The 26,374-nt window shown below is 40.5% G+C and overlaps 3 protein-coding genes across 8 annotated transcripts in view; 2 read left to right on the plus strand and 1 right to left on the minus strand.

Moving 5' to 3' along the window:
* The first annotated feature begins 1,763 nt into the window (after positions 1 to 1,763).
* Positions 1,764 to 5,608, plus strand: cd248a (CD248 molecule, endosialin a). Its single transcript, XM_053415920.1, has one exon. The coding sequence runs from the start codon at positions 1,990 to 1,992 to the stop codon at positions 4,312 to 4,314; it is 2,325 nt and encodes a 774-aa protein (XP_053271895.1). The 5' UTR covers positions 1,764 to 1,989; the 3' UTR covers positions 4,315 to 5,608.
* A 1,405-nt stretch (positions 5,609 to 7,013) lies between these two features.
* znf16l (zinc finger protein 16 like) lies at positions 7,014 to 15,774 on the minus strand. The gene is made up of 3 exons (XM_053415921.1): positions 14,951 to 15,774; positions 12,981 to 13,199; positions 7,014 to 10,403 (listed from the first exon to the last, which is right to left on the minus strand). Exons 1-3 carry the CDS (start codon positions 15,675 to 15,677, stop codon positions 9,697 to 9,699), a joined length of 1,653 nt encoding a protein of 550 aa, XP_053271896.1. The 5' UTR covers positions 15,678 to 15,774; the 3' UTR covers positions 7,014 to 9,696.
* Positions 15,775 to 18,399: 2,625 nt separating this feature from the next.
* LOC128430298 (SH3 domain and tetratricopeptide repeat-containing protein 1) overlaps positions 18,400 to 26,374 on the plus strand; it is a 62,575-nt gene continuing 54,600 nt past the window's right edge. For 4 of the 6 annotated variants that reach the window (XM_053416333.1, XM_053416334.1, XM_053416337.1 and 1 more), the window contains exons 1-7: positions 18,400 to 18,541; positions 19,806 to 19,859; positions 21,838 to 21,968; positions 22,965 to 23,070; positions 23,257 to 23,397; positions 23,649 to 23,847; positions 24,107 to 24,183. In XM_053416333.1, coding sequence (XP_053272308.1) covers positions 18,511 to 18,541; positions 19,806 to 19,859; positions 21,838 to 21,968; positions 22,965 to 23,070; positions 23,257 to 23,397; positions 23,649 to 23,847; positions 24,107 to 24,183 — 739 coding nt within the window. In that variant the 5' untranslated portion in view covers positions 18,400 to 18,510. Of the gene's footprint in view, positions 18,542 to 19,794; positions 19,860 to 21,837; positions 21,969 to 22,964; positions 23,071 to 23,256; positions 23,398 to 23,648; positions 23,848 to 24,106; positions 24,184 to 26,374 lie in introns of all 6 variants that reach the window. The other 2 variants (XM_053416335.1, XM_053416336.1) reach the window with 2 other exon arrangements.

Raw genomic sequence — 26,374 nt, forward strand, 5'->3', positions numbered from 1 at the left:
ATGAATTAATAATTAGGATCAATAACAACAACAATAGGCCTAGAAATAAAACTAAGACGCTATACCCGTGCAGCATGCAGTTTCAAACATTCAATATGTGCTACATTGTGTGTCTAAGGCTCAAAAGTCGTATCTTTTAGGCTCAGGTGAACGTTGCTGATTGACAAAATTATGGCATTATCATAAGGTGACAATTATAAGATGAATGCAGCTCTGAAAAATTATAATACCACTGTAAAATTTGATTGAATGATGTGATGAGCATAATATATTACTATTTTGTGGATCTATGGTGTAGATGTCAATAGTAATAGCAAAACTGGGAATTTGAAAGCAGCTCAAACGGCATGAATTCAATCTGCAAGAAGCAATAAGCAGGTTTCAGGCTTGAGAAAGTTGAACAAAGTCACCTCAGATAGTTCATTTCTCTTTAAAGACTGTAAATGGTAAATGGTTTTGTATTTATATACCGCTTTTCTAGTCTTGATGACCACTTGAAGCTCTTTACAATACAGTTCTACATTCACCCATTCACAAACACATACATACAATGCATCTATTCGTAGCACTTTGTTGTTTATGGGGGGCAATTCGGGGTTCAGCATCTTGCCCAAGGACACTTCGGCATGCAGATGGGGAAGACTAGGGATCCAACTGCCGACTTTCAGGTTGGAGGATGACCGCTCTACCACCCAGCCACAGATGCCCTAAGACCAACCACACTGTTATTTTATGATTTAAATATATGTAGCATTTCCTTAAATATGCACCAAGTTCCATCATTTGTGTCCCCTTCATCAGATGTGAAGGAAACTCAGTGCTTATGTCTTCTTGTGTTACAAGCGAAGTTGGGACAGGTTGCGCCCATTCGCACCAAACATTATCTTATGTATGTTGTGATTTGGCGCTATTCAAATAAAGCATGCACACCTAATCTTGGCAAATTTGAGGCACACAATTTTGCTATTTGTGGCGCCCCTATGGGTCAGGCTGAATGTGCTTTGGTAGGCCCATTCACAAACATATGCTGAAGAGATTTACAAAGATTTATGATGACTGGACAAATTCTAAAAGAGTATTAGCCAAGATCAGCTAAACCCCGCCCCTTGAAAATATATTTTAATGAATTATGCTCTCACTAATTACCTCTGTCAAGGAGGCTATGTTTACATAGTAATTTCTTTTTTTGTTTGTCTGCCTGTCTGTCCATCATAAGGCTTACTCAAAAGGTACTGAACTGATTTCTCTTGGTGTGGAGGGGCATTACACAACGGATCCAGATGCACAAGTGCTTTCTTTAACATGTCACAATAGGTCACGATTCTAGGTTGACATATGCAATCTCCAAGCACCCTTCTTATTTTACAATTTTCTGTTTTTTAAGCTGTACACAGATGCTAACAAAATCACATCTTTTTTAAAACACTGCCGGTTCCAGAACATGGCTAATGACTGGGCCACAGTGCCACAATTGCATGTGGGCCTATATTTGTGAATGTGTATATGTCTGTGCAGATTAATAGCAGAGTACCAAACTATGTCCATGACTAGCGCTTATGAAAACCATATGACAGAGAGAAAAGCATAGTTTGCTGCACCTCCCCCCATTCGGACCCACACATACACATAGTACCCCCCCAACCCCCAACCGACATCTCTTCTAAAAAACATACAATTCTTTTCCTCAACTCCCTCCCTTGCTCCCCTCCCTGCTCCCCTCCTTCTGGCTATGTATCACTCCCTCTAGCTTCTTGCCATTTCTCCCCTCCCTCTCTGCTATCTGAAATGCTTGGACAATCTGCATGCACTCAACTACAGCTCAGATCTGTTTTAACAGGATAGAGTGAAGAGCGCAGGCAGTGTAAAAATGTTGAGTTCAAATGACGGGAGTGAAACTCAGAGAGACAACAAAGCGGGGTAAGAGAGAAACCACAGTTAGGTAGTATAAAGCGTGTAGGAAGTTAGGGTGAGAGATAATTGGAAAAAAGAATGGGCTGCCTAGTTAGCAGTGCAGCTGCTCTTCTCTTAACCTCCTTGCTGGCTTTGCTTTTTGGAGTTTCTTCCGTCCTGGGCCAGGAACTGAGAGAGAATGATGCACTTTGTAATGCTGATGGCTGCTTTGTGGTCTATTTCCAAGAAAAAACCTTTCTGGACTCATGGAGGGCCTGCAAAGAGAAAGGAGGCAATCTCGCCACTATCAAACGCAAAGAGGATGCCACCACTATTGCCATACTTTTTTCAGCTCTGGACTTACGCCACTCACGCACCGAGATCAAGGTATGGATTGGCCTGCAGCGCCAGCCTCGCCAGTGTACCACTGCTCTACCCCTGCGGGGTTTCTCTTGGACCACTGGTGACCAGGACACAGAGTATACCAACTGGCAGAGACAGGATTCCCCTGATTTATGTATTGTGCCACGCTGTGTGGTCATGGGCTACAGCATTCACGGGAAGAATGATAATTTGAAATGGCAGGATGACTCTTGCTCAGTCCCTGCAGATGGGTATCTTTGTTATTATGGCTATAAAGGAATGTGTCCAGCCTTATGGACAGAAGGTGGAGGCCATATCCTTTACAAAACACCATTTAACCTTCTAAGCACACTGCTAACCCATGTACCCTTTGGATCTGTTGCTACTGTGCCATGCCTTATAGGCACCAAGGAGGAACAGTCCGTTTTGTGTGTGCTGAGGGAGGATGGCTCTGTTGGGTGGTCAAGAGATTCCCCTCTTTGCTCTGATCCTCTTGTATCCCACAACTGGTGTGATCAGGATAATGGTGGATGTGAGCATTTCTGTAGGCCGGCTGGGGAACACTTCTTCTGTGAGTGTGCGGATGAGTATCAACTCGGAGATGATGGGCAGAGCTGTGAGATGTCTGATGTTTGTCAAGGGGCCCCCTGTGAGTATGAGTGCCTGCCCCTTTCAGATGGGTATCGCTGTGCCTGCCCTGAAGGATACATGCTTGCACCAGATGAACGTGGCTGTCTGGATGTAGACGAGTGCCTCCAGAGTCCTTGTGAACAACTTTGTGAGAATTCTCCAGGGACATTTGAATGTCGATGTCGGGATGGTTACCATCCAGATGATGAGGGTGGATGTGAGGATCAAGATGAGTGTATAAATGACCCATGTGAACATGCCTGTGAGAACACTCCAGGCTCTCATATCTGCCACTGCCATCTGGGGTTTTCCCCAGTACCCGAGGACACAAAACGATGCCAGGACACTGATGAGTGCCAGATCCCTGGGACCTGTGAGCAGATGTGTGTGAATTATGACGGTGGATTCGAGTGCTACTGTGATGAAGGTTATGAACTCATGTCTGATCACTACTCTTGTCAGAAGAGAGGGGAAGGAGATGGCCATCCTGCCATTACCTCTCCTTTTCCTTGGGTCACCCACCAACCTGGGCCTGAATGGGACCTCATGGACTATGAATGGAATCTGCAGCAGAGCCACACTGACTGGCCCCCAGAGGAGGAGCCATCTCTGAACTGGCTGACTGATCCACCGAGAGTTTTGAACCCTGATGTCATCTGGGTCACCAGTGCTCCACAGGAGGAACTTCCCTTTTCATCTACAGTGGACCCTTTGACACAGGGGGATGAGAATGATGAGAAAGACATCGACATTAATGGAACTGATTGGTTACAGTGGGGGCAGAAACCTCCGCCTGAGCTGGAGGTTTTTCCAAACACCATCTCGACCACACCTCCACCGGAAACCAGTACTAGCACTGAACAAGACTCATATGAAGATGACCAGGAGACCACCACAGCCCTTCCTTTCCTTTCCAGCTCTTCAATCACTGAGGGAGCTTGGAATTGGTGGTCCAGTCTCACAACTTCCAGCCATGAAGCAGGAAATTCAGAGGATTCAGTCACAAGCCACAACATGACTACAGATTCCAGCTACCACAATGAGGTCGACAAAGAACAGTACCTAGAGGAGGAGCTGGGGGAGGAGAAAAAGGAATATGTGGAGATAACAGACTCCCAAGATCCGACTGTTCTCACACAGTTTACCTCTTCCCAGCCAACCTCGAGTGAGGGTGGAAGGAGCGTAGACACCCCGGATTCTGGCTCAGAAAACAGTGAGCCTAAAATCAGTAGCACCTGGTTCCTGGTGGGACTAATAGTGCCCATCTGTATACTCATTTTGGTGATGCTGGCATTGGTCATTGTTTATTGTACTCGCTGTGCTCTCCGGCCACGCAGTAAGAATGTGACTGACTGCTACCACTGGATTTCAGGGGCTCATGATCCACAGGTAGCTTCCAACCCCTCAGTCGGGGTCAAGACCTGTGTTTAAACAGAGAAGAGGGAAACTAGCATTTAAATAAGTTATCTCTTTTTCAGAGGTAGGCCGGAGGGAATAATGAACCTGGTAAAAGGCACAATTTTTTTTTTTAACCCTCTCTGACTAAGGAACTGCCAACTCTGAGCACATTTAGAAATTACGCTTGAATATCAACTGATAGAGGCAATGAAGACACACTGAAAACCACTGAACTTTCGGGACACACTCTCTATGTGGTCAAATCTGTATAAAGATTTTGAAAACTGGACAGTGCTATAGTATCATATAATATACAATCTTTTTTTGTTATGTCAAAAGAAATTATAATATCTGGGGATACATTCATTCATTTCATAGCGAAACTTGACTACAAGGTCTCTTTCATTCAAAATCTTCGGGCTCAGTTAATTTTATTTGCATATCCCGGTAGACATCTGTTACTCGACCTGCTCACATCAGCAATGGGGAAGAGGAAACTCTAGGCAAATATCCCATGTTGCTGGAAAAACAATCAATTGGAAATCACTGTGTTGAATACTTCATGAGAGGCTGAAACCATCTTTGTGTGTTGTGTTTGTATTGTATTTATATTAAGTTTCATACTTGTCAAATTTTTAAGTAAATTCCACAACTGTAATAAATAAATGACACAGTTTATGGACCCCATAAACCTAGTAAAATACAAAGGAATGTCTGTCTACACATGGTAATATTTTTCCCAACTGATGTCCAGTTTAACAGCACCTATCCCTTTTCTGACTTTTTTTTAAATGTAAGTTGAAGAACAGATGTTCACATTGCACAAGGAATGTTTTGGGAGCTGGTTGCCGATATTAGTCATGATATTAGAAAAGCTATCGATCACCTTTCATAACCCTACTTCATTAATAGAAGAAGTCTATGTCTTTGCCAAGCCTTTAAATGTTTTAATTGTTGCTGTCGATCCTGTCGAGCTCTGAGACTATAGTAAGTGTGAAACTCTTCTGAAACTTTTTTTTGCTAAATGTTTTACAATTTATGGTGAAAATTTAAATTGATAATTTCAGATCACAGATTACAAAACTGTAAATTGAAGTGCCGGTTGGATTTTAAGGTGTTTCATTTTAATGAAACAAAGTGGAAAAAGCCCAAATGAAAGAAATCTAAGCACATACTCTGTTTTTTGACATAATTTCCATTTAGTGCCATTTCAAATGCAGACAGAAAATATTTTTTGATAGACTGTGAAATATAAGAAACATCTTATCTATATTGTGATGTTTTTTTGTTTTTTGAAGCAATCTTGAATTAAAAGGTATGACAGGGACTCTGTGTGAAACTTTATTATTCACAGTGGAAACAAATGTTACACTTCCTTTTAGGTACCCTTCAGTGCCTTGGAGGACGTATTGTCATCATATTACCAGCTGTTTAGAAAGACCATTAAGTTGCATTTAAATACTCAGTGAATACTAGTGAGTAGCCAACAAGATAAAATGTATTTGTCACCATGTTATATGGGGTTTTGTGGATGCAGTGATGTGGATTGTATTTATACTGGCATTACTGCTCTGAACATTCAAAGCATATTTTGTCGATAGTCATTTTCTTTTCATTCAGCCCTTTTTGTAGGCCCTGGTGTTTTAAAGCAAACCACAAGCAATTTGCTCTCACCTCCTCAGAAATATGAAGTAATGAATTTGGGTGGAGAGACAGAGTTTTACATTTTTCTTCTCCAGAAAAGACCACCAGCTTCTGAACACAGTTGGGATGTATTGTGAGTGTACTGACTAATGGAATGTGCTGATCAAAACCAGGTTCTGGCTCCCAGAGGGGGTCTCACTCTCTCCCCTTCTGACCTATATTCAGCATTGTCATTCCTTCTACAGCGCTCAGTTTACAGATCTTATTCAGTCATTAGTGAGTAATTGTTTCCGATAACCCTCTATGAAACACTCTCTTACTAGATTTGCAATGCTGTGATTATCTACCTCAACCCCCCCCCCCCCCCCCCCCCGCTTTTTACAGACAGTTTTGATTTGAGGTCATCATGACCTTCAACCACTGAAATCCAACCATTTCATCGAAACCAAGTGATTACTAGTGAAAATTTGAAGGAATTACTTAAAGAAAGGCTTGAGATTTCATGTTCACGAGGTCCAAAACATGTTTTGTGAGGCCACCATGACCTTTACCTTAAACCATCAAATTCTAACCAATTGATCTGTAATTCTGTGAATATTTGTGCCGAATTTAAAAGGGTTCATTCTAGACGTTCTTAAGATAATTCTGTTCAAGAGGCAAAAAGGTTTTTGACCTTTGGCCACCCAAATACTTATCAGTTCATCTTTGAGTCACAGTGAATATTTGTCCAAAATGTAATGTAATTCCCTTTGTGTTTTCCTGATGAATCACATTGACAAGTTACAAGATCACTGCGACCTTTGCCCTATAAAAATATAATCACTTTAGCTTTGACTTCAAGTGCATGTTTGTATCAAATTTGATGAAATTCCGTCAAGGTGTTCGTGAGACGCTGGGTTCAAAAGTCCAAAAACATAATTTTGTGAGTCCACAGTGACGCTGACCTTCGACCACCAAAATCCAATCAGTTCATCTTTAAGTCAAGGTGAATGTTTGTCCCAATTTCTTTTAAACTGCACTGGATGTTACCAAGTGTTACGTAAACACACATAAATAAACACTCAGACTGAAGAGTACACACATAATGCTTTGTTTTATTGTTTTATTTTGTTTCGGTAAAAAAAATTCACACTTTCATTCATGAGTTTAGGACAACAGTTTAGAAAAGAAAGCAGATTGTCAATGGTTTGCTTTTAGCTTCCACGGGTTTTAATAAGTTTGTTATTCATAAATTTTTTTAGTCTTCCCGATAGTGCTAAGAAAAGTGTTCATTTTTCTAATGGGCTTACACAGAATGAGATCAAATGATTAAACCCACCAGATATTTTGGATTCAATTTCCTTCAGGTATGTTTTTTTTTTCAATCGCACTATTTTTAGTTGTCATACAAGCAAACATATAAAATATCCAGTATATAGTCTGTAACATCAGATAATACTTTTTAAAAATTATGATAAAATTCCTGCTCTACACATAGCACCAAACAGTATCATGATGAAAGAAAATTAGCAGTACCATATGAGCCAGAAGATAATATTTTGTTGCAGTTACACAAATGGTCCACATGTGGGGGATGCTGTCCCACTACTACTCTAAAAGATCCATCCTTCTCCACAAAGTGAGGGTGACAGGGCGTACTTCAGAATAAATGGATCAAGATGCAAATCAATATATGGAGCCATACACACATCTATTTAAATGCTGTCGTTTTACCAAGCTGTCCTGTTTAGCTAATTGAACTGTGGAATTCCGATCATACCAAAGTCTGATGAAGCTTGACAAGGTTTTTTTCTCTCAGTAGGTTGTGAAAAACAGCATCTCAGATTGGTAATCCAGTGAGTGTAGTCCTGGCCGTTGCTGCCATCCGTCATGATAACATTGAACTCACAAATATAACCTCTAAGGTCATGAAAGTGCTGTCCTGAGAGTTAATAACGAGTGGACAGCTCTTGAGTTTGTCTGTTCACACCTGGCATTCAAATCTGTCCTGAATGTGTCTCCTGTAGCCACTTGTGATCGTATCCCCCCATTCTATGCGCAAGTAATTATATGCGCCAGTTGTGTTCACAAAGACCAAATTATGTTATTCAATCTAGTCTGCATGTATAGATCTTTTCAATTACAATGTTTGTGTCTGTGTGTATGTGAGTGTGTGTTGGCGTGAGCAAGAGGGAGAGAACAAGCAGAGTCGGGAGGGGCTGAGTGAATCTTGTTCCATGTGCAGCTCTGCTAGGGAAAAAGATTTTACCAATTTTAGAAAAGCATTAGTCGTTATGTGGTGATGAGCCTGTGGTGGAAGTTACTTATCTAAGTTGTTCAAGGCTAAAAGTCAGAAGTCTGTTTTCTCGCAGCAAAAAAGAGATATAAGGCAAAAAAACAACAAATTCATTCTAAAACCTATTGAATTGTTTTTTAATTAAAAGTTTTAAACGCTACCAATCTTTTGTATGAAAAAAGGAATTGGTAAACTAGCAAACAGTTACTAACCTTGACTGAGGGGTTTTCTCACACAGCCGCTCTTCTTAAGAGTTGGAGTCTTGCCTATTTTCCCCACATGTTTTTACGGCAAAATAGACAGTGAAAAATATGTATGTATGTTCTTTTACATTATTTTAATAACAATAATTCAAATAACATAACTAGGCCAGCAGGTGGCAGCAATGCACTGTACTGGATTCCCGAGAGGAGGGTCAAAGATTGTAAGTTTAAATGTAACAAATCTCCTAAGGTGAAAGAAAAGGAATAAGAAACAGCTGTTAAGGTGAAAAATAATTAACTATCAGTATAATTTATCGCCTACAGTGCATTTGTGACATGTTCCTACCTGCACTGCACCAGAGGTCTTCCCAGGTTCACCCAAACGGGTTCACAGTGTGTGTGCGTGTGTCTGTGTTTGTCGTGTGTGTCGTGTGTGTTTGTAAGAGGAATAACAGAAAACCTGGATGTATTTCAAAAACTATCTTAGAGGATGGATCATATGCTTCACAGCCAGGCACAGTGGAGAAGGCTGCTAATGTTGCATTGGGTAAGACACAAAGTTTGGTTATGACACCTTGTGAATAAACTTGTTAAAGCAATCAGATGAGAAATCTAGGCCTATGGGGTCGGACTCTCCCTGCCGGGTGTCCGTCCAGCATCCCAGCTTTCAAATGACAGGTCCTGCTTGGTTTCGGGTAGAGCATTTCTGGGTCTTTTCGGGTTCGGGCACTAATTTGTGGCTTCATGAGGAACGCTACTCTGTAGGATGTTGTCACCACACACATTCCTAGTCCCATCAACACCAACATAAGTTTTATGGTGGCCATATGGACCTCTGAGTTAAGTAGCTCAGTGGCTGGATGAAGTCGTTAACATGAGAAACACTGCACACAGAGGAGTGCGATATCTTTTTAAATATTTTAAAATGTGAGATCGGCTATTCTATCGGCCACGAAATCGGGTAATTATCGGTTATTGGTATAAATTGAATTAACTCCATAGTGTGCATCCCTGTGTGTGAGACCACTGAAAGCTTTGCTACAAGTAATTATAACTCTGAGTTGAGACTAAAACTGCTGCTTCCAAAGTCTGAAATAGACTTTCAAGCTCAAGGATTTCTTGAGGACTGAGGTAAAATGCCTTGAATGGACAAGGACAGAACACTGAAGCCTGGGCAGCATCCCAGAAAATTCAGCCCCCTTCTCCACATGACCAGTAACCTCCCACAGTGGAATCAGACACACAATGAAGACCCAACCCACAGAACCAGCACCATGTCCGTTCAATTTCTGCTTACTGTGCCGGGGTGCAGCGGTGGCTCTTGTAGGTACCCAGGTGGCGGAAGCTGCGTCCACACTGCTGGCAACAGTAAGGTGTGGCCCCACTGTGGATCCTCTGATGAGTGTACAGGTTCCCAAGCTCCTTAAAGCGGCGGCCGCACTGAGGACAAGCATATGGGCTCTCACCAGTGTGGACCCGTTGGTGTCTTTTGAGTCCAGACAGCACTGAGAAACCTTTGCCACACTGAGGGCATGGGAAGGGGCTCTGGGCTCCACTGTGCACCAGCCTGTGGCTTTTTAACCGGGCTGCGTGGCGGAATCTCTCTCCACATTCTGGACACATAAAGGGCTTTTCGCCGGTATGAATACGCTGGTGCTGTCGCAGGTTGCCAAGGTAGTTAAAATGGCGGCCACAGTCCCCGCACTCATAACCCCCCTCAATTTTAATCTCCTTTTTCACAAGCCCTCCTCCCCGACTGATGCCCACACCAGCTCCTGGTCCTGTGCCATCTTCGTGCTGCTCTTTTTCACTCCTCATGGAGTCACTGCTGCTGCTCCCCATGGTGGGGACTGCGGAGGAGGTGGACTGGAGGGCCTGAAGAGTCTGGGCACCAGCAGAGTCTGAGTGTATCAGTTTAATATGTTCTTCCAGGAACATAGAATCAGGGCAGAAGGTTCCACATAGAGAGCAGATGTAGGTGTGACTGGTGAACTGTTGACCTGAAATCAGAGTGCAGAGTATTTTAACTTATTTATAATTAAATAACACAGGTTAGGTAGGCTACAGAAATAAAATACAGAACATAAAAAGTACAACGTCAAAAAACATACTCAGATCCGTTGTTGCGCAATGTGCAATTCATCATATCTGCCACAATGCAGATGAGCAAGAAATGCCAATAACTTGTTTCACAAAAACAATAAACTTTTGGTCCAAGCCAGGTCCTACTACAGGCTCCTGCCTATTTATGCTAGCTGGTCAATATGCAGCATTCATTTAAAATGAGTATACCATTTAGGTCTGCAAGATTTTAGGAAAACATGCAATATGTGATAACTTTGTTGAATACTGGGATGATGATAGGACTTGCGATAAATAAACAAATGCTAAGGTTTCACTGCTAAACTAGACCCCATAGAGCAGGGGTGTCAAATATACGGCCCGCCAGGGGGTCCAGGTCGCCCCAACGGATTCAAGGCATGCTCTAAATTAATAAAGAAAAAAAAAAAGGAAAAAAAAGTTAACTTGTTAAATCATCATCGTATCAGGCCAGCATGAAATACCTGGAGCGGAAAATGTGTGTGTGTGTCTCCAGACAGCAGAAACACACAGGCTCCGCCCCCACTCACTCGCTCAGAGACACACACATGAGATCAGAGCATGTTCCCGTGAAGCAGCCGGTCAGGGACAAACAAGACACAGTGTTCAAAAACCAAGTTGAAAGGAAAGTACAATGAAGCCTGTCTTGCTCTTGGGTTCACAGTGTATGAAGGACGACATGAGGAGAGACCAGTGTGCACTTTAGGTCTTAAAACTCTGGCAGCTGACAGTATGGGACCCAACAAATTAAGAAGACACTCAGAAACATTACACCCCAGTCATATGCATGTTTTCTTTTTGGTTAAGCTTTATCATTGTTGTAACAAAGTGATTATAATTTAATTAATTTTTTCTCTATTTTTGAAAAAGTACAGACTGATGGAGGAATGTAGTGATAAATATCACCAAAAGTACTTCAATTAAATTGAATTTAAGCAAAGTTGAAACAGATTAACAGAAATAAATGTTGCATGTTTTAATATATCTGTTTCCTACCATCATTGTGGTAATCATTGTTAATAATTATTGTGAGAAATAATTAAAATTGACGTGATCAGACGGTCTCTCAGTCACAAATATTATTATTATTATTAAAAGGTGATCTTTACAACTTTGTTATTCAGGAAGTTTGTATCAAACAAGTAGCCCTTTGTACTACTCAGTACCTTTGAAGTAGCTCTTAGTTTCAAAAAGGTTGGTGACCCCTGCCATAGACCATCGGTTCCCAAACTGGGGTACGGGGTACACAAAGTGGTTCAGGGTGTACGCAATGGTGTGCACAGAGCCCTTTGGGTCTGGAATCCCATCTCAGCCGGCGCACGCCGGCCCTCACCTTTCACTTTCAATGCGTGCATCAGACTCCTAGGTCCAAGACGGGTTGGACCCCCCCTTTATGTTGGTGCCCCCCCACCCTGAGTGACGCAACGTCGTCCAGGGCGGAGGGGCGAGGCTGCGGCGGTGAAAAAAAAACGGGGGGGTACGAAGCTAATATGCTATGATTTAACTGGTTTGGCCCGCTTGAGATCAAAATGGGCAGTATGTGGCCCCATAACTAAAATGAGTTTGAAACCCCTGCCATAGAGTAACTGGTCTATGCAGACAGTGAAAAAAAATCTAATGCATTATTTCCATTCCAACAACATGGTTTTATTGAAAAGATTCAACCTGTCTACAGCCGCAGGGACCACGGACAGCTCCACAGCTCGAAGGAGAAGGCACACAGCCCGGCCACAGTGCCACTCAGTCCGGGCCAGACACCCAGGGTGCCATGCACAGCTCCATTAAGTGATAATTTTGGGTCTATTAATACATATCTGGACCATGAACATTAATTCTTTACCGGCTCTGTCAGTAGTTTACTGCTCCTCTGTGTGGACACGTGCGCACCAGCCAATTATGTTCTTACCACCATGCTAATGTTTGCTAATCAGAATTATTGTGGATTCAATCGTGGTCAAGAGCTCTCTGAGCGCCGGCACCGGCTTACACAGCCTTCACAACCGCGGCAGACGCTTCCGTGCGGGGGATGCGTCCACCGCTCGGCTTTCCGGTGTAGGCCTGCATCTTCCAAGCGTAGCTGGATTTGGCGTCGCAGGCCACCCATGATTTGATCCCGTATTTCGGCGGCTTGCTGGGCATGTACTGTCGGAAAGGACACAGGCTTGGGGGGAAGAAGAGGAGGAGAGGAGAGGATGTGTCCTGACTTGTACCGGATTTATTGTTAGTAATCTATTTATATCCCTATACACAAGCACACCTTTGGGGTGGGGAACTGGTCAATTTGCTCGACAATACAGCTGATTCCAATTGGGATCTCGGGAGAAACACACCGGCCTCTCTGTGGGTCTCAATGACCCCAGGAGAATTGGAAAATTACAATCTGTGGGTCATCCTAACCCTAACCCTTACCCTGACCGGCCAGGGCTTGCGGATGATCAATTTTTTTTTTCATTTTCTTTATACCCATTCTTACCCACCTGCCTCAGGGTTGTCTGTGTTGCCATCCAGGGGACTGCCTCCATCTCCTGAAGAGCTCAGGGGTTCAACAGTAAAGTCAGAGGGCTGGACATGTGAGAGCGGAACCTGGTCCTGGTCAAGTCCATCCCCCTCCCTCCTCGATGTCTCATCTTCATCATCATCATCATCATCATCCGTCTCGCCAGTCAGGGTGTTATCACAATCAGGGTCCTTCATAACTGCAAAAAATATGATGACATAAAACTTGAATCATCTACTGGGGTAGTTGTACCGCGGTTACTACATTTAGCATACAACATGGAGGTTGATGTGCAAGTGTCCCCTTGTGGAGCTCTTTATAGTCTATTAAGGGAAGGGATGGTAAGATTACATTATTAGCATTGGTCCAGCATGCAAACAATACAAAGTGAAAGTATATTGTAGAACTGCTTGAACATACATTTGATTTTCACACCCTGTGCAAAATGTTGGATCTTCTACACTGCTCTCTGCCCGAAAGATAGGCTCACATCCAATTCAGCACATTCATTTAGCTTCAATTGTTCAATTGTGATTTCTACATAGTTAAGCTTTAGGGCTTTTCATTAAATGCCGTGGATATGGTAAAGAAAACAAAATTGAATGGAAAACAAACGTTGCATGCATAATCCTGTGTGTGTGTTTTAGAGATGCTGAAAAAGACAGGTTTGGAAATGCTGCTGGCCTTGTTTTTAGTTTGAAACTCTTTTTTAGTCTGGAGGCACAGAAACAGAGATGTTTGGAAACGGTCACGTAGACACACACTACTAGTTGTTAATTTGGTCTTTACTGTTATGACATTGCCTTGACAATGATGGTTTTGGTTTTAAAACGATGCTTCAATTATTAAGTATGCATGTAGCCCTAGTGCTTGGTCCTGAGGCCTGTTCAATTGCAGGTTTTGGTGCCCAACCCTAACATAATTTTCTTATTCATTCTGTTTTTACCAGTCTTTTGTCAAGTGTTTATGTGTTTATAGCGCACGTCAATATAGTGTGCAAAGAGTTGGCACACATGACAATTATGATTTCTTCACTGTATAGATTTATTGTTTTCTCAATCTGCCATTCAGTTGTCACGCTAGTTGAAATATTACACAACATCTCAATTTCTATTTATGACAGTTCATAATTGAGAGCTGAAATTGGCTTGTTATTGGTCAGGTGGATGTATGTGCATGATTACTATACAGCAGGTCCATCCCAGGCTTTACTGCTGAGCAGACACTAGCTCCTGATGACATGACATCGTATGTTTGGCTTAATTTTTGTACAGTGGGCCGAAGTGGAGACATATTTGTACAGGTACTTCTGCTAACCCTTATAAATGTAAAGTTTTGATCTTTGCATGTTATGTCATTACTTAAAGGGATAGACCACCCCCAATTGAAATTCACTCATCATCTCACCACTTTGTCGATGGATGGGGTTGGTGAAGTGTTTGAGTGTCAAATTCGACTCGAACGCGTAATTTAAACCATGTTTTCGGCCTCAATGTTCTCTGATATCCTTCTCTGGAGCCGTGTTTATGCATGGATCACGTAAATGACACTGTTTCGAGTTGAATTTGAATGTCGGATCACATCACCGGAGCAGTATGGAGGTATTTTATTTGTCGATTTTTTTAAGGTTTTAAGAATCGGTAGCCAGTTACTTCAACTGTATTGGATTTGGCTGTGACACTGTTTTACCCCTGAAACTCCAAAAGCGTCAAACACTTCACCCACCCCTGGACCGCAGGGTAGTGTTGACTAGTTAATTGAGTGACTTTTCATTTTTTGGGTGAACCATCCCAGTGAGAGTTTGCGGAATTGTTTTATTCTTATCTTCCTTACCCATCATCCGTTCTGATGTGCACATAGGTCTTTCATAAGGGCTACGCAATGGCATGTCTTCAGAAGTGTCCCCAGGAACACCTGAGACTCACCCACCGTATCGCCCATTGCATTTACCTTTCAGGTCTGAGGAATACTCGATCGGTGTTATCCATTCGTAATCATACATCCGTTTGCTGCCAGAAGGAAGCATACTGAATATGTCATCTGTGGTGGACTCGGAGTCTCCGTGGCCAGAGCCGGAGCCGGCCATACCGCTGTCAGGCCACAGGGTGAGCGAGTGCGGGTCCTGCTCCGGTCGAGCCTCCCTCTCCCCGTTGGTCTGGCTGCTCTGGTCCCCGTCTATTTCGGTGCAACCTCTCGAGTTCTTGTCTTTCATCAGATAATCACAAATGGCATCTATATTCTCTTTCTTCACGGCGGTCATGACACCTTTGACTCTCCGGGGGTCGGCGTTGTTTGGTTTCTTGTAGCCGGACTCTGTGGATGGCTCCGCGGTCGCAGCGCTGGGGAACTGGTCCCTGCCATCCTTCTGGACTATGTCCAGTCTCGCCTTTAACACGTCGATCTCTTCCGTTTTCTCGCGCAGTTCCATCTTCAGGACTCGTATCCTGATGCTGACCATCTTCCGGATCTCGGACAGCGCTGTTTCCAGCACCAAGGTGATATTTCTGCCGAGGTGCTCGGTGATGTCGTTGACTGAAAAGAGCAGCTCTTCGTCGGGCTCCAGCTCCAGGAAATCGCCGTCGGTTCGGCTGGCTGACCCGGAAGGTTCCATGAACGCGCCGTGGGGCGGAGGAGACAGGCTCGTTTCAGCGAAACTGTAGTTTCTTTTGCGACTCATAGATTATATGAGTTTGTGGGGAGTTTAGCTAAAAGCTACTCGGACAGCTAATGTTTGGGTGATGCTGATGGACAGTGGTTAGCTATTTCAGAGTCAGCTTGAGTTACAACGGATGTAACAGGAATCTGCCTTCAAAACAAAAGCACCGTCGCGTCAATCCATTGCGCAGATATTGGGGCGTCAACTGGAACTTTTGTTTTGGAATCGGTAAAAGGAAGTATACATCTGCTGTCACTGTGATGACAAAAACACACAACAGAGTAATGGAGTCGTTTTTTTAAGTAGCGCCCTCTAAAGTTTACAAAACGAACAGTGACCCTTGTATCAACATTATTGTTCAACCACCTAGTCAGGGAACCTTAGGTGAAAAGTTAATACATGATCTATAAATCTTTTATAGATCCGTTTCTATTCGTTACTAAGGTCACTTCTGGGTTATCATGTCCTTTACTGTTATTATAACCAAGTGTGTAGTTGTTGTAGTATGACTTAACATGTAGATGATCAACTACTTTGTTGAATTAATTTTGGTGGTGATTGACCAAGGCTGTCTCAAAGAAATACGTCATCTCACAGTCTGACTTGGTCCATGTCACAGGGAACCAATAAGTTGTTCATGATAATGGCTTATAACTGATCAGTAAATATTTAGTAAAATGAGATGTATCAACACTCGTAGAGCTATTAAGCAAACAAACAATCCATAAATAGCTGTTCCAATACGATAACATTAAATTTGAGCTCTTACATCTTGGATGTGGCAATTACTTAACACAAAACTCTCTGATAAAAATGTAATCCACAGAAAAGCATTTATCCCACAGTAAAATCTAAGAATTTCCCTTTTTGTTTTACTTGAGAATCTCATTCTTCAAGATAGTTTTGTGATATGGACGGGTGCTAGTATAACATATCTCTTTGGAGCTTGGAGGTAAAATGTTCCCTCAATTTCCAAGACATGACTTTTTGATGTTATGGTGCCAAAGCTTAACCTGTTTGTGATACTTAACTGTTCTTATGATATCACTCTTAGCTCCCCTTCATTGCCCACCTATTTAATTCAATATTGATTTTAAAATATTGCCCTTTTAAAAGCCCTTGACTTTTACCACCCTTTAATGTTTTGCAGAGAGCTAAATCATGGCTCACCAGTCTGCTAGCTTGAGATCATCAGATAAGGTTCAGTTCCTGTCTAAACTTGAGACTGATGGTGGCCCCAAACCTTTGAAATGGTTTAACTGAGCAAGTCAGAGAAACACAACTCTCTTGTCTTAAAAGAAGTGTTGATGTTTTCAAATACAACTGTGAGCTACTCAGAGAGAGGAGAGGACATTTAGGGATCGGTGCATAAATTTAGTCATCTGACCACCACTGGATGTAATAAAAAAGGTGTGATCAGGAGAAAAAGTATATTATGACTAAAATACTTAAGAATTCATGACTATAAGTTTTCAGACACCTCGTGCATGTGTATTACTAAAATGCTGAGCCATCCTAAAACTGGAAATAAGCTTAATTTGCAGCTGGTAAAAAGACTTGACATGTTGCCCCAGGTTCAAAACAACTCTGAGTTGAGAGAGGAACTGACTGGTGGAAAGGAAATGCTGAGTCTTTTCCTGGTATGTTTAAAAACACACTCTGGGTTACACAGTGAACCAAAACCCACACACAATGAAACAGAGAGGGAAACTGTGGTGGTGTTGGTGGTAGGGGCGGACGGGACGTTTAAGATAGAAAGTGTGTGCACGTGTGTGTGCGTGTCTCTCTGTGTGTGTGTGTGTGTGTGTGTGTGTGTGTGTGTGTGTGTGTGTGGAAGAAAACAGGATAATTCTTGTTTATATAAGAGAAGTAACTGTAATTAATCTTTATTTAAAATGACTAATTAAAGCCTATATGTCCCTACCCCCATCCTATTTTTTGACCATGTAATGGGGAGAGCTTTATTTGTTTACTGATTGATTATTAACCTGAAAACTGTGCACTTGGATTTTAAGGGAAGACTGTAGGAACTGTTGTATTTGTAAAACTATTTTAATTAACATTTGCATCAGTCTACAGAAATAAGAAATAAGAAGCAGATATAATAGGCAAATTCAAACAATATACTGTAATACTGAAAAGGTTCTAGGTACAAGTATCAGGTCAAGTTAACCAGAGTAATACAGGAAACGATGCAAGTTTAACTTCAAATTAAAAGAATTCTCTTCAACTTGCCATCGTTTATCATCTGCAGTAAACTTTTCAGCATACATGAGTTACATAATGCAAAGGTCCAACAGAAGGAGTCTGCTGATAGATGAACGCATTAACATATTTAATACCACAACCATGTCCCCCAATAAGCGAGTGACACAAACATCAATGATTCATTCACAACCATTAAATACAATACATTTATAATATTGTGGATAAGTGAGTAAATTCAAAGAAGAAGAAATGTTTAACAAAATATGAATTTATCATCAGGACAAAAGAATAACTGTTTTATCCTGTATATATAAACCATAACTTGAAAATTAAATACATTAGTAAGTACATAAAAGAAACAAAAAAGTAAATAAAACATAAAAATATCAAATACAAAATACTTAAGCCTATACCTCTCATACCCACAGCTATTTTATGTGAAAACATGACATTTATTTTGAAAAGAAACACTAGGACAGCCACTGTGGTCCACTTGACAGCACCGTGGTTCTTACTGAGAGAGGAGTCACTGCTCGCAATCCCTTAAATTGTACGGGACACATCTGCCAGGTCACGCTCAGACAGCGGGAGACATATGCCGCAGAAAGTTCACACGGACAGCAGCAAGAGCAAGTGAGAGGAAATCATGTCGAAATCAACCCGACACAGAAGAATGGGTAGGCTCTCTGTATTTAAATTCGTAAAGCCTATTACAATGGGATCGTCTGAGTGTTCTGTGCACATATGTTTTAAAACCTTATAGGCCATAATTCCATACTTTATTTTTTCTTTGATTTAAAGGGTTTGATAATGGAATAAATGATGACAAATCAATTTCAATTTGGATAATATTTTTGAAAGATTCTGAACAATATATCTTGCTCAGACAAAGCAATTTAAAACATCTACAATTTTATAATTGTATCATTATATACTGGGCTGAATTAATGATGTAGAAGGGCATATATGAACTAGGGGCTTAAAAACATGGTTTATAATATGGTCAGCTATGGTCAGGTCAAATTTTCCATAATGCAACTATCTCAACTCTAAATTACGTAAACAGGGGTAAAATGTCCATTAAAATCTTTACAATAACATTACATTAAGCCCTAAACAAATGCCCATTAAAGGTGCAACTTCTTTAATGCAATAAGAGATTAAGGCCCTTTTAAGAGTTATAATGACGGTTGCCATTAATTTTGTTTGGTCAGTTTGAGGGTGTTTTAACCACTGGAAAAATATGTAAATGATGCAGATAACCCATTATAAATACTTTAACAATCACAATCTATATATTCCTATAAAATACCAAGGATTCACTCTGATAACCACTGGGTGTACACCAAAACAATCAAAAGTGCAACATGCTGGCCCTCTGTATTCTAAATCGATCAAAGAGGCAATGCTATATGTTAAGCAAGTGAAGATACGATTTTGGAATTTTGTGTCTGTTCTGAAATTCTATGTTACTTGGCAGTTATTGTTGACACTTGTAGAAAAAAGGGAAGTATTCAATTTTGCCCCAATGATATTCATGTTTCCTCACTCTGTTTTTTGGGCTTGGTGGATATGTTCTGTTTGTATTTCTATTTGTTATATGAAAATACTTGTCAAAAAGGAATTCACTCTGAGAGTGAGACTGTTCCTTTTGCGTTAGGAGCTTGTCCCCGCCTAGCAACAAAGCCATGGACAAAAATGTTGATAGGTTGATTAAAAATATATTTTTTAACATGTTTACCATTAGCTGTTCGAATGAGTACTCATATTTAAAATCCTTATTGAAAAACAACCAATTTTTTTTTGCAAATGGCTATCAAGTACTCCATGGCCTGTGTGTCCTTTTGTAAAGTAAAATGTATAAGACGTTTACCAAAGTGTAGTTAGGTGAGACTTCAGCTGTCCTTTGAATGTTTTTAACAGTGCATAGTTTCTCCACAGATGCTGCAAGCCTGAAGGGAACTCCATTAACATGTGAGGAAAACGTCCCAACTGGTAACTACAGTACATTCCAGACACGCCAGTTTTTGTTAGTTTACTTTCAAATAATAGATCATGGGGGACATTGAGACTTAAAAGTAGCAGATTGTACGCCACTCCTGTTTTAGTGCCAATATGACTAAAATGAAACGATATGCAAGGAAATTATATGATAAGCCACCTTACCCTAATGTTATATAATTGATGTTCCACTGGTATATGCCCCTTATAAAAGTATGTCATTGCAGTTACCACTCCTGTTTGTCATATAACAATGGTGTACCAGTCTTGTAGGGTCATATGCCAGTTCATATGCCATTGCTGTTAAACTGCCCTTTTGACACATAAATGCACCAGGGCACTTGTGTTCTACTGAAAGAAACAGTTTCCCTTTGGCCGCTATTAGTGTATATAATATTGGTAGATAAAATGAGACAACATTTTATGAAAGGTCAATTTATTTTGGAGCATGGAAGTGTTCAATACATTTCACTGTAATCTACCCATTAAAATTTGACATTTTTTAGGTTAAATAGGATAATACAAAAAAAATGTAATCGCAAACACAGCAAACACAATACCTGTAAAAATAAATTACCTCAGTGGAAAATCATGTGATAGAATTTAAAGAGGTTTACACCTTGAACCTGTGATGTCCTCTAAAGTCACTTATTAATCTGAGTTAGTCACACATAGTCATTATTGACTCAACTTACTGAATGAGTTTATAGTACAGGTTGCTCACTAGTCAGTCTTTTCTTAGTGGAAAAAAGAGTTGGTCTAAATTAAATCAAATCTAAGTCAAAATAAATATACTATCTAAAGCAATATCCACAACCATTCGTCAAAACAAGTGGTAATATTGAAAATGTTTGGTCAAAAATGTAATGTTAACCATGATGAAAACATTTAAAATGCTTTAGATTGTTCATAGATTAATGCTTTGACCCCCTTTTTACTCAATACAATTAGCCTATTTTTACTGGTTTATTCATACCTTCTGTTCTGGAATTTAATTAACTTGAACAAAAAGAGTTTAACTTGAACTTCAGAGCAATTGGCAGTGCCTCAATGGTGATAGCAATATGTAAGGAAACAAATAACTAGATGCAAAAGATAACAACAGTGCCAAGGTCAAATTTATGTGAGTAAGAAAACATTCCCATTCCACCCTGTCTAAGGCCTTCTAAGCATCAACTGCTATAATAATCTCTAATGCAGCAGGAGAATGTGGAGTGTGATGACTTTTTCCAATGTTTGTAAGGCACGAAATATGTACACTTATTTATATTACATTAAAAACTATGGCCCTTTAGTTTATAGATATAATTCAGTTCTTCCCTGACCTATACTGCATCCGTCTTTGTGGTAATGTTGTGCTGATCTGGTAAGTAGTGTTAATCCTCCCAACAAACAGACAAAAAAAAAAATTCTGATAAAAATATGAACCTCCTTGACGGATGTAAAACTCTGTGGGTTATTGGATCCTGATATGGGGCTGACTTTTAAAGAAAGTGAAAAAAAAAAACATTATCTGGATTTGCTACAAGATGAAAGGGTTATTCCTTGGAATCAGTCCCCACCCCTCCTCAAAATGTTATGGATATCTGTGTAGTAGCTTTGTGTAACCCTGCTCACTAACAAACAAACACTGTACAATTTGGGGCAGCTTAAGGGGGATTATTGGACCTTGGCAAAGTATAGGTTCTATTGAGTGACTTCTTAAAAAAAACTAATACTTGTGATCAATGATAATCTGCAATAATAAAATAAGCCTCTACGCATACATGTGCAAACTTAAGCAGGACCATTTTGAATTGATTATTCTGCTTTCCGTTGTATCCCTCCAAAATAACCCAAATGGAATCAGATGTAATCCTCCATGATTGTGATTCAATTCCTTAAAGGTTTCACATAAATCTTACACACTGAACCTTTAAAACACTCAGAAAATGAAATTGTGCCATGCCCTGACTCTGTATTCTGTGTTCAGTTCTGCCTGTGAAGCTCGATATGGTCAGGGGTCCTGAGCGTCTTCCTGCAAATGAGGAGTTTAAAGAAATGTTGCAAGGGAAACTGCGCATTCTGCAGGTTGAAAGCACCGAGGTCAACGCTCTGTTCATGGTATAGCCACACCCACACACACACAAACACAACCTTGTTCTTCCATCTCAGTGAGGACACTCATTTAGAATTGCACTCTGGGGACAAATAAAGTTGTTTTGAATTTGAATTGGCATAACCCTCTCTAGTCCTTTACCCCAACCTTGACCATCACAAGTAAATGCCAGATCCTAATCCTTACTTTAATGCTAACTCTTAGAAAGTGAGGACCGGCCAAAATAACCTCACTTTTCCTAAATGTCCTAACTCCTTCAGGTCTAGGATGAAAATGGTCCTCACAAAGATATTTGTTAAAGTACACACACACAAATAAATATATAAGCCATCATTTTTCAAGCTTTTTGCATTTTACAACAAGGTTGCATTTATATTTCTAAACCTTAATCATTCCCTTAGGTTACTGTTTTCCTTTATAATAAATTTCTTTCATTTTGTGTATAGGTTTGTTTGTGTGTAAAAGTCAAAAGCTATGAGGCCTTTATCAAACTGACAGAGTTGTGTTTCAGTATAAACAAAATATACAGAGACACTGTGAAGCCTGAAACGTATTCTGCTAATATAAGAATATTATTTACTAAAATGTGTTCCAGGGCATTCTTACGTTAGAATATACTTTTCAACTAAGTGTTGACAGAAAGGAACAGAACAAAAGAGAAGAGCAGACGCAACTGTGTGTGCTTATGTGTGTCAGGAAGTGTGAGAGGATGTAAGTGGGAGGTGTGGGCTCATTCACAGTGTGTCAAGCCTGGTCTTAATGTCTGTCAGTCCAATAAGCATGTCATTGTCTACATGTAAACATGGTCTGTGTTCTGTAGAAAGAACTTTTAGAGTTTAGAAACTAGACTCACACAAGTAGGTGGTTACAGCAGTGTGATACATAAAACAAAATCATTATAATTGGACTAATTGTTGCTACATGTTTCCTCAGCAAGGTTGTCATGCAGTTCCGAAATCATACATATCTGTCTTGTCTATTTTTTTTCTCTGTGTATACAGGAGTTGTCTGCTCATGTCATCTCCATCAATTGTGAGGAAAATGTTATATTTGTAAGATTCCGAACATTTGAAGAGATATGGAAGTTCACCACATATTTTACAACAGGTATGTTTGGGATAAAAAAAGTTGTTTTCCATGACACCTTTTGCAGTATTTTGTTGTTGTTGTTGCAAACTTCAAAAGTGCAAATGTATTAAAATGAAAATTATTACATCGTAGTAAAGCTGTATGCAATTCTTGTTTCATAGACAAATATGAACATCACTTTTCTGCTGATTCTTCATCTTCCAGGTTTCCTCGGTCAGTGTATGGAGAATTTATTGTTAGATGAGGAGTTCTGGCTCAGCTCTTTGAAGGAGGATGTTGCTATTGAGGTTTCCATTCAGGAGGAAACACTGAATCTTATCTACAAAGGCATCCTCATGCAAGATGGTAGGTGTTGAATCTAGGGTGGTGCTCTACACAATAAATGTCCTTTACAACATTGATAACAGAGGTTATAAAGTATTAAAAGTGGTATAAACTGTGAGAAACAACATCAACAGAATTATTAGTCATCTGCTACTGCTGTTCATTTGTTAAAGTTCACTTTTTCAAATTATCTTTGTTGTTTGTGTCTTTCTAGGTTTTAACAAAACCTTTGAATGAAAAGCATTTCAAATTCACACACTCTCTGTCCTTAGGTTCTTTGTTCGCTATTTGTTGTGCCGACCAAATGTTTGATGGCTCTACATCTGGAAGAGACCTGCACCTGGAGCAGGGTGACATAGCTCACTTTGAGCCTCCCTTCTTGGGCTCAGGCTGGACCGTTCTATGCCTCTCTGATGGAGCCCGGGGAACTGCACCCAGACCCAATCTGGAGCCAGTTATTCCTTTTCACCAGTGAGTCACCTCTACATGCTGTGCCTATAGTCATATATCCCTAATACCTACTGCTTTTACTCTTCTGGAATCATGCAGTAGTTGATAGGAGGTATTCTATCTTTGTGCTCTTATGATGTATATAGTGTCTTACTGTATATATTGTTGTTTTGTTTTTATGTAAAGTGCGCCAACCACACCATGGCAATTTCCAATATATGCAAATATACGTGGCAATAAAAATAATTCTGATTCTGATTCTGGTCCCGTCTCTTCACAGATGGTTTCTCAAATCCTGTGCTGAGAGCATTTTAGTTGGAGAGGGGAAACTTGCCTGCGACTTTCCCCTGCAGTTTGGTAAGTGCAGTTAAATCTATTGAGGGTAGTTTCACTCAGAAATAATTTTGGAAATATATATAAACCAACACAAAAAAGGCATTCCCCATATTAATGTTTATAATTCAGTGTTTGCACAGTTTTTGCCACTTTGGTACTACTATTTTCAACAGCCATTTCAACTTCTATTAGGAATTGCTTTTTGACAGCAACTTACCTTAAGAACTCCAAAACAGTTATTTTGCTCACATATTGATGACTGGTTCTTGAACGTTAGCTAAACAAACAATGCAGATCTGAAGAACGCATAGAACATCTTGGCTGGATGGCTTGAGGGCTGGCGAGCAAGATAATTGAAAACCCTCGGTGACAAATGAAAGACTGCCTGCCCTACAAGGTAGAGGCTGGTGCAGGGCCACTCTGGTGGGAATTGCCAAAGACAGGTCAACCTGTCAGGTGAGCATAAAGGCAGGACCACATTACAGAGGTGTGGACTCGAGTCACATGACTTGGACTCGAGTCAGACTCGAGTCATGAATTTGATGACTTTAGACTCGACTTGACAAAATGTAAAGAGACTTGCAACTCGACTTGGACTTCAACCTCAATGACTCGTGACTTCACTTGGACTTGAGCCGTTTGACTTGATAAGACTTGCTCCTTTACCCAAAACACAACGATTAAAAAGTATTTTATTAAGGAGCGCTCTGTATCATTCATCGTGTTTGTGTGCGTCTGTGTGTGTGTGTGAGTCCGGCTTCAGCCGACAAAGGACACGAGAGCAGGTCATGCGCTCGGGACAGCACACCCGTTTATCCTCAGTTCATTTTACAACTTCACTCATCACAGCACCCACTTCTTTTAAACCCCCTTTCAAAATAAGAGTCACTACCAACAACCCACTTAAAACCGGAAATACAAATCAACCCTCAACAATAACGTCATTAAATAAATTAGCTTACAATTATAATGCCGATATTATTTCAGTATAGAAATATTAGGTACCTTTTATCCATGTATATCACAAAAAAGTCAGAACAAGAGATATATTAAATTGCTCAAAAAAAGTTAAAGAAGATTGACTATTCTTGTTTAACTTGTTTATTCTTGGAATCATACTATGTCCCCATCGTGCACAAATGACTGACAGATTTTTGGCCAATTTGGTCTTTTGCAAATGCAATGCAGCATAGGGCCCTGACATATAAAAAGCACAACCCCGTTCATTGTTATGTTCAAGTATTTGTTATGTTTCTCACATGTACACACACACAGACAATATGAGGTGAGATAAATGAGATTAGATAAACACAGGACAGGACAGAAACTGCTGTGGAACTAGTTAAAATGCTAAATACAATGTTAGCACTTTTGTACAAATAATTACAGTTGCACTTGTTTTTTCAAATGTGTTCATTCTGTAGGAGTGGTTTAAAATGAAGAATATTCTTGCAAAATATGAGTTAAATGTTAAAAATGACTGGTTAATAGTGCAATAGGGAAGTGCAATGTCAGCAAAAAAAATGTTTCTGTAATTTCAATTGCACTTGTTTTAATAAATAAATAAATAAATACAGATTTAAAAAGCATACATGATCTGTGTAAATATATTATTACTCAGTGATCAAAAGGACTCGAAAAGACTCGAAACTCAAACTGCAGGACTTGGACTTGACTTGAGACTTGTCAGTCTTGACTTGGGACTTGACTCGGGACTTGAGGGCAAAGACTTGAGACTTACTTGGGACTTGCAAAAAAATGACTTGGTCCCACCTCTGCCACATTGTAGGCTGATGATGAGGGCAGAGTTCCTTAGGATACAGATACCTCTGGCAGATACCTCTGGCAAAGGCAGGACTCATCTGGAGGCAGAGAAGGACACTGGGGTCCAAATAATGTGACCACTGACAGTTTGACAGGATGAAAGGTGAAGTTGAGAAGCAGGCCATGGAGGCTGGCAACTAAAGCTCCATGCAAATGACAATCTGGCTGGTCTTTGATGGTCTGAAAGGCGGCACAGAGTTATCTCATCAGAGTTATCTGATCTGGAGCAGCACATCATCTGCAACGCAGCAATGTAGGTGTACCCTCAGCTAAGCACCTGTTGAAACCCGAACCATACTGAACACATTTAGGTCAAAATGTTTTAAATAATATTCGGGTTTGGTCTGTAATTTCGGAAAACAAGCAATAACCATGTGTGAAAGACAGA

This window comes from Pleuronectes platessa, chromosome 23 (assembly GCF_947347685.1).
Source record: "Pleuronectes platessa chromosome 23, fPlePla1.1, whole genome shotgun sequence".
Lineage (NCBI taxonomy): Eukaryota > Metazoa > Chordata > Actinopteri > Pleuronectiformes > Pleuronectidae > Pleuronectes > Pleuronectes platessa.

Coding starts and splice junctions, on each gene's coding strand:
- cd248a (XM_053415920.1), top strand. CDS start 1,990: ATGGGCTGCCTAGTTAGCAGTGCAGCTGCTCTTCTCTTAACCTCCTTG.
- znf16l (XM_053415921.1), bottom strand. CDS start 15,677: ATGAGTCGCAAAAGAAACTACAGTTTCGCTGAAACGAGCCTGTCTCCT. Junction 13,200..14,950: donor GTATTCCTCAGACCTGAAAG/GTAAATGCAATG, acceptor TATTTTTTGCAG/TTATGAAGGACCCTGATTGT. Junction 10,404..12,980: donor CACAGACAACCCTGAGGCAG/GTGGGTAAGAAT, acceptor CTCTGATTTCAG/GTCAACAGTTCACCAGTCAC.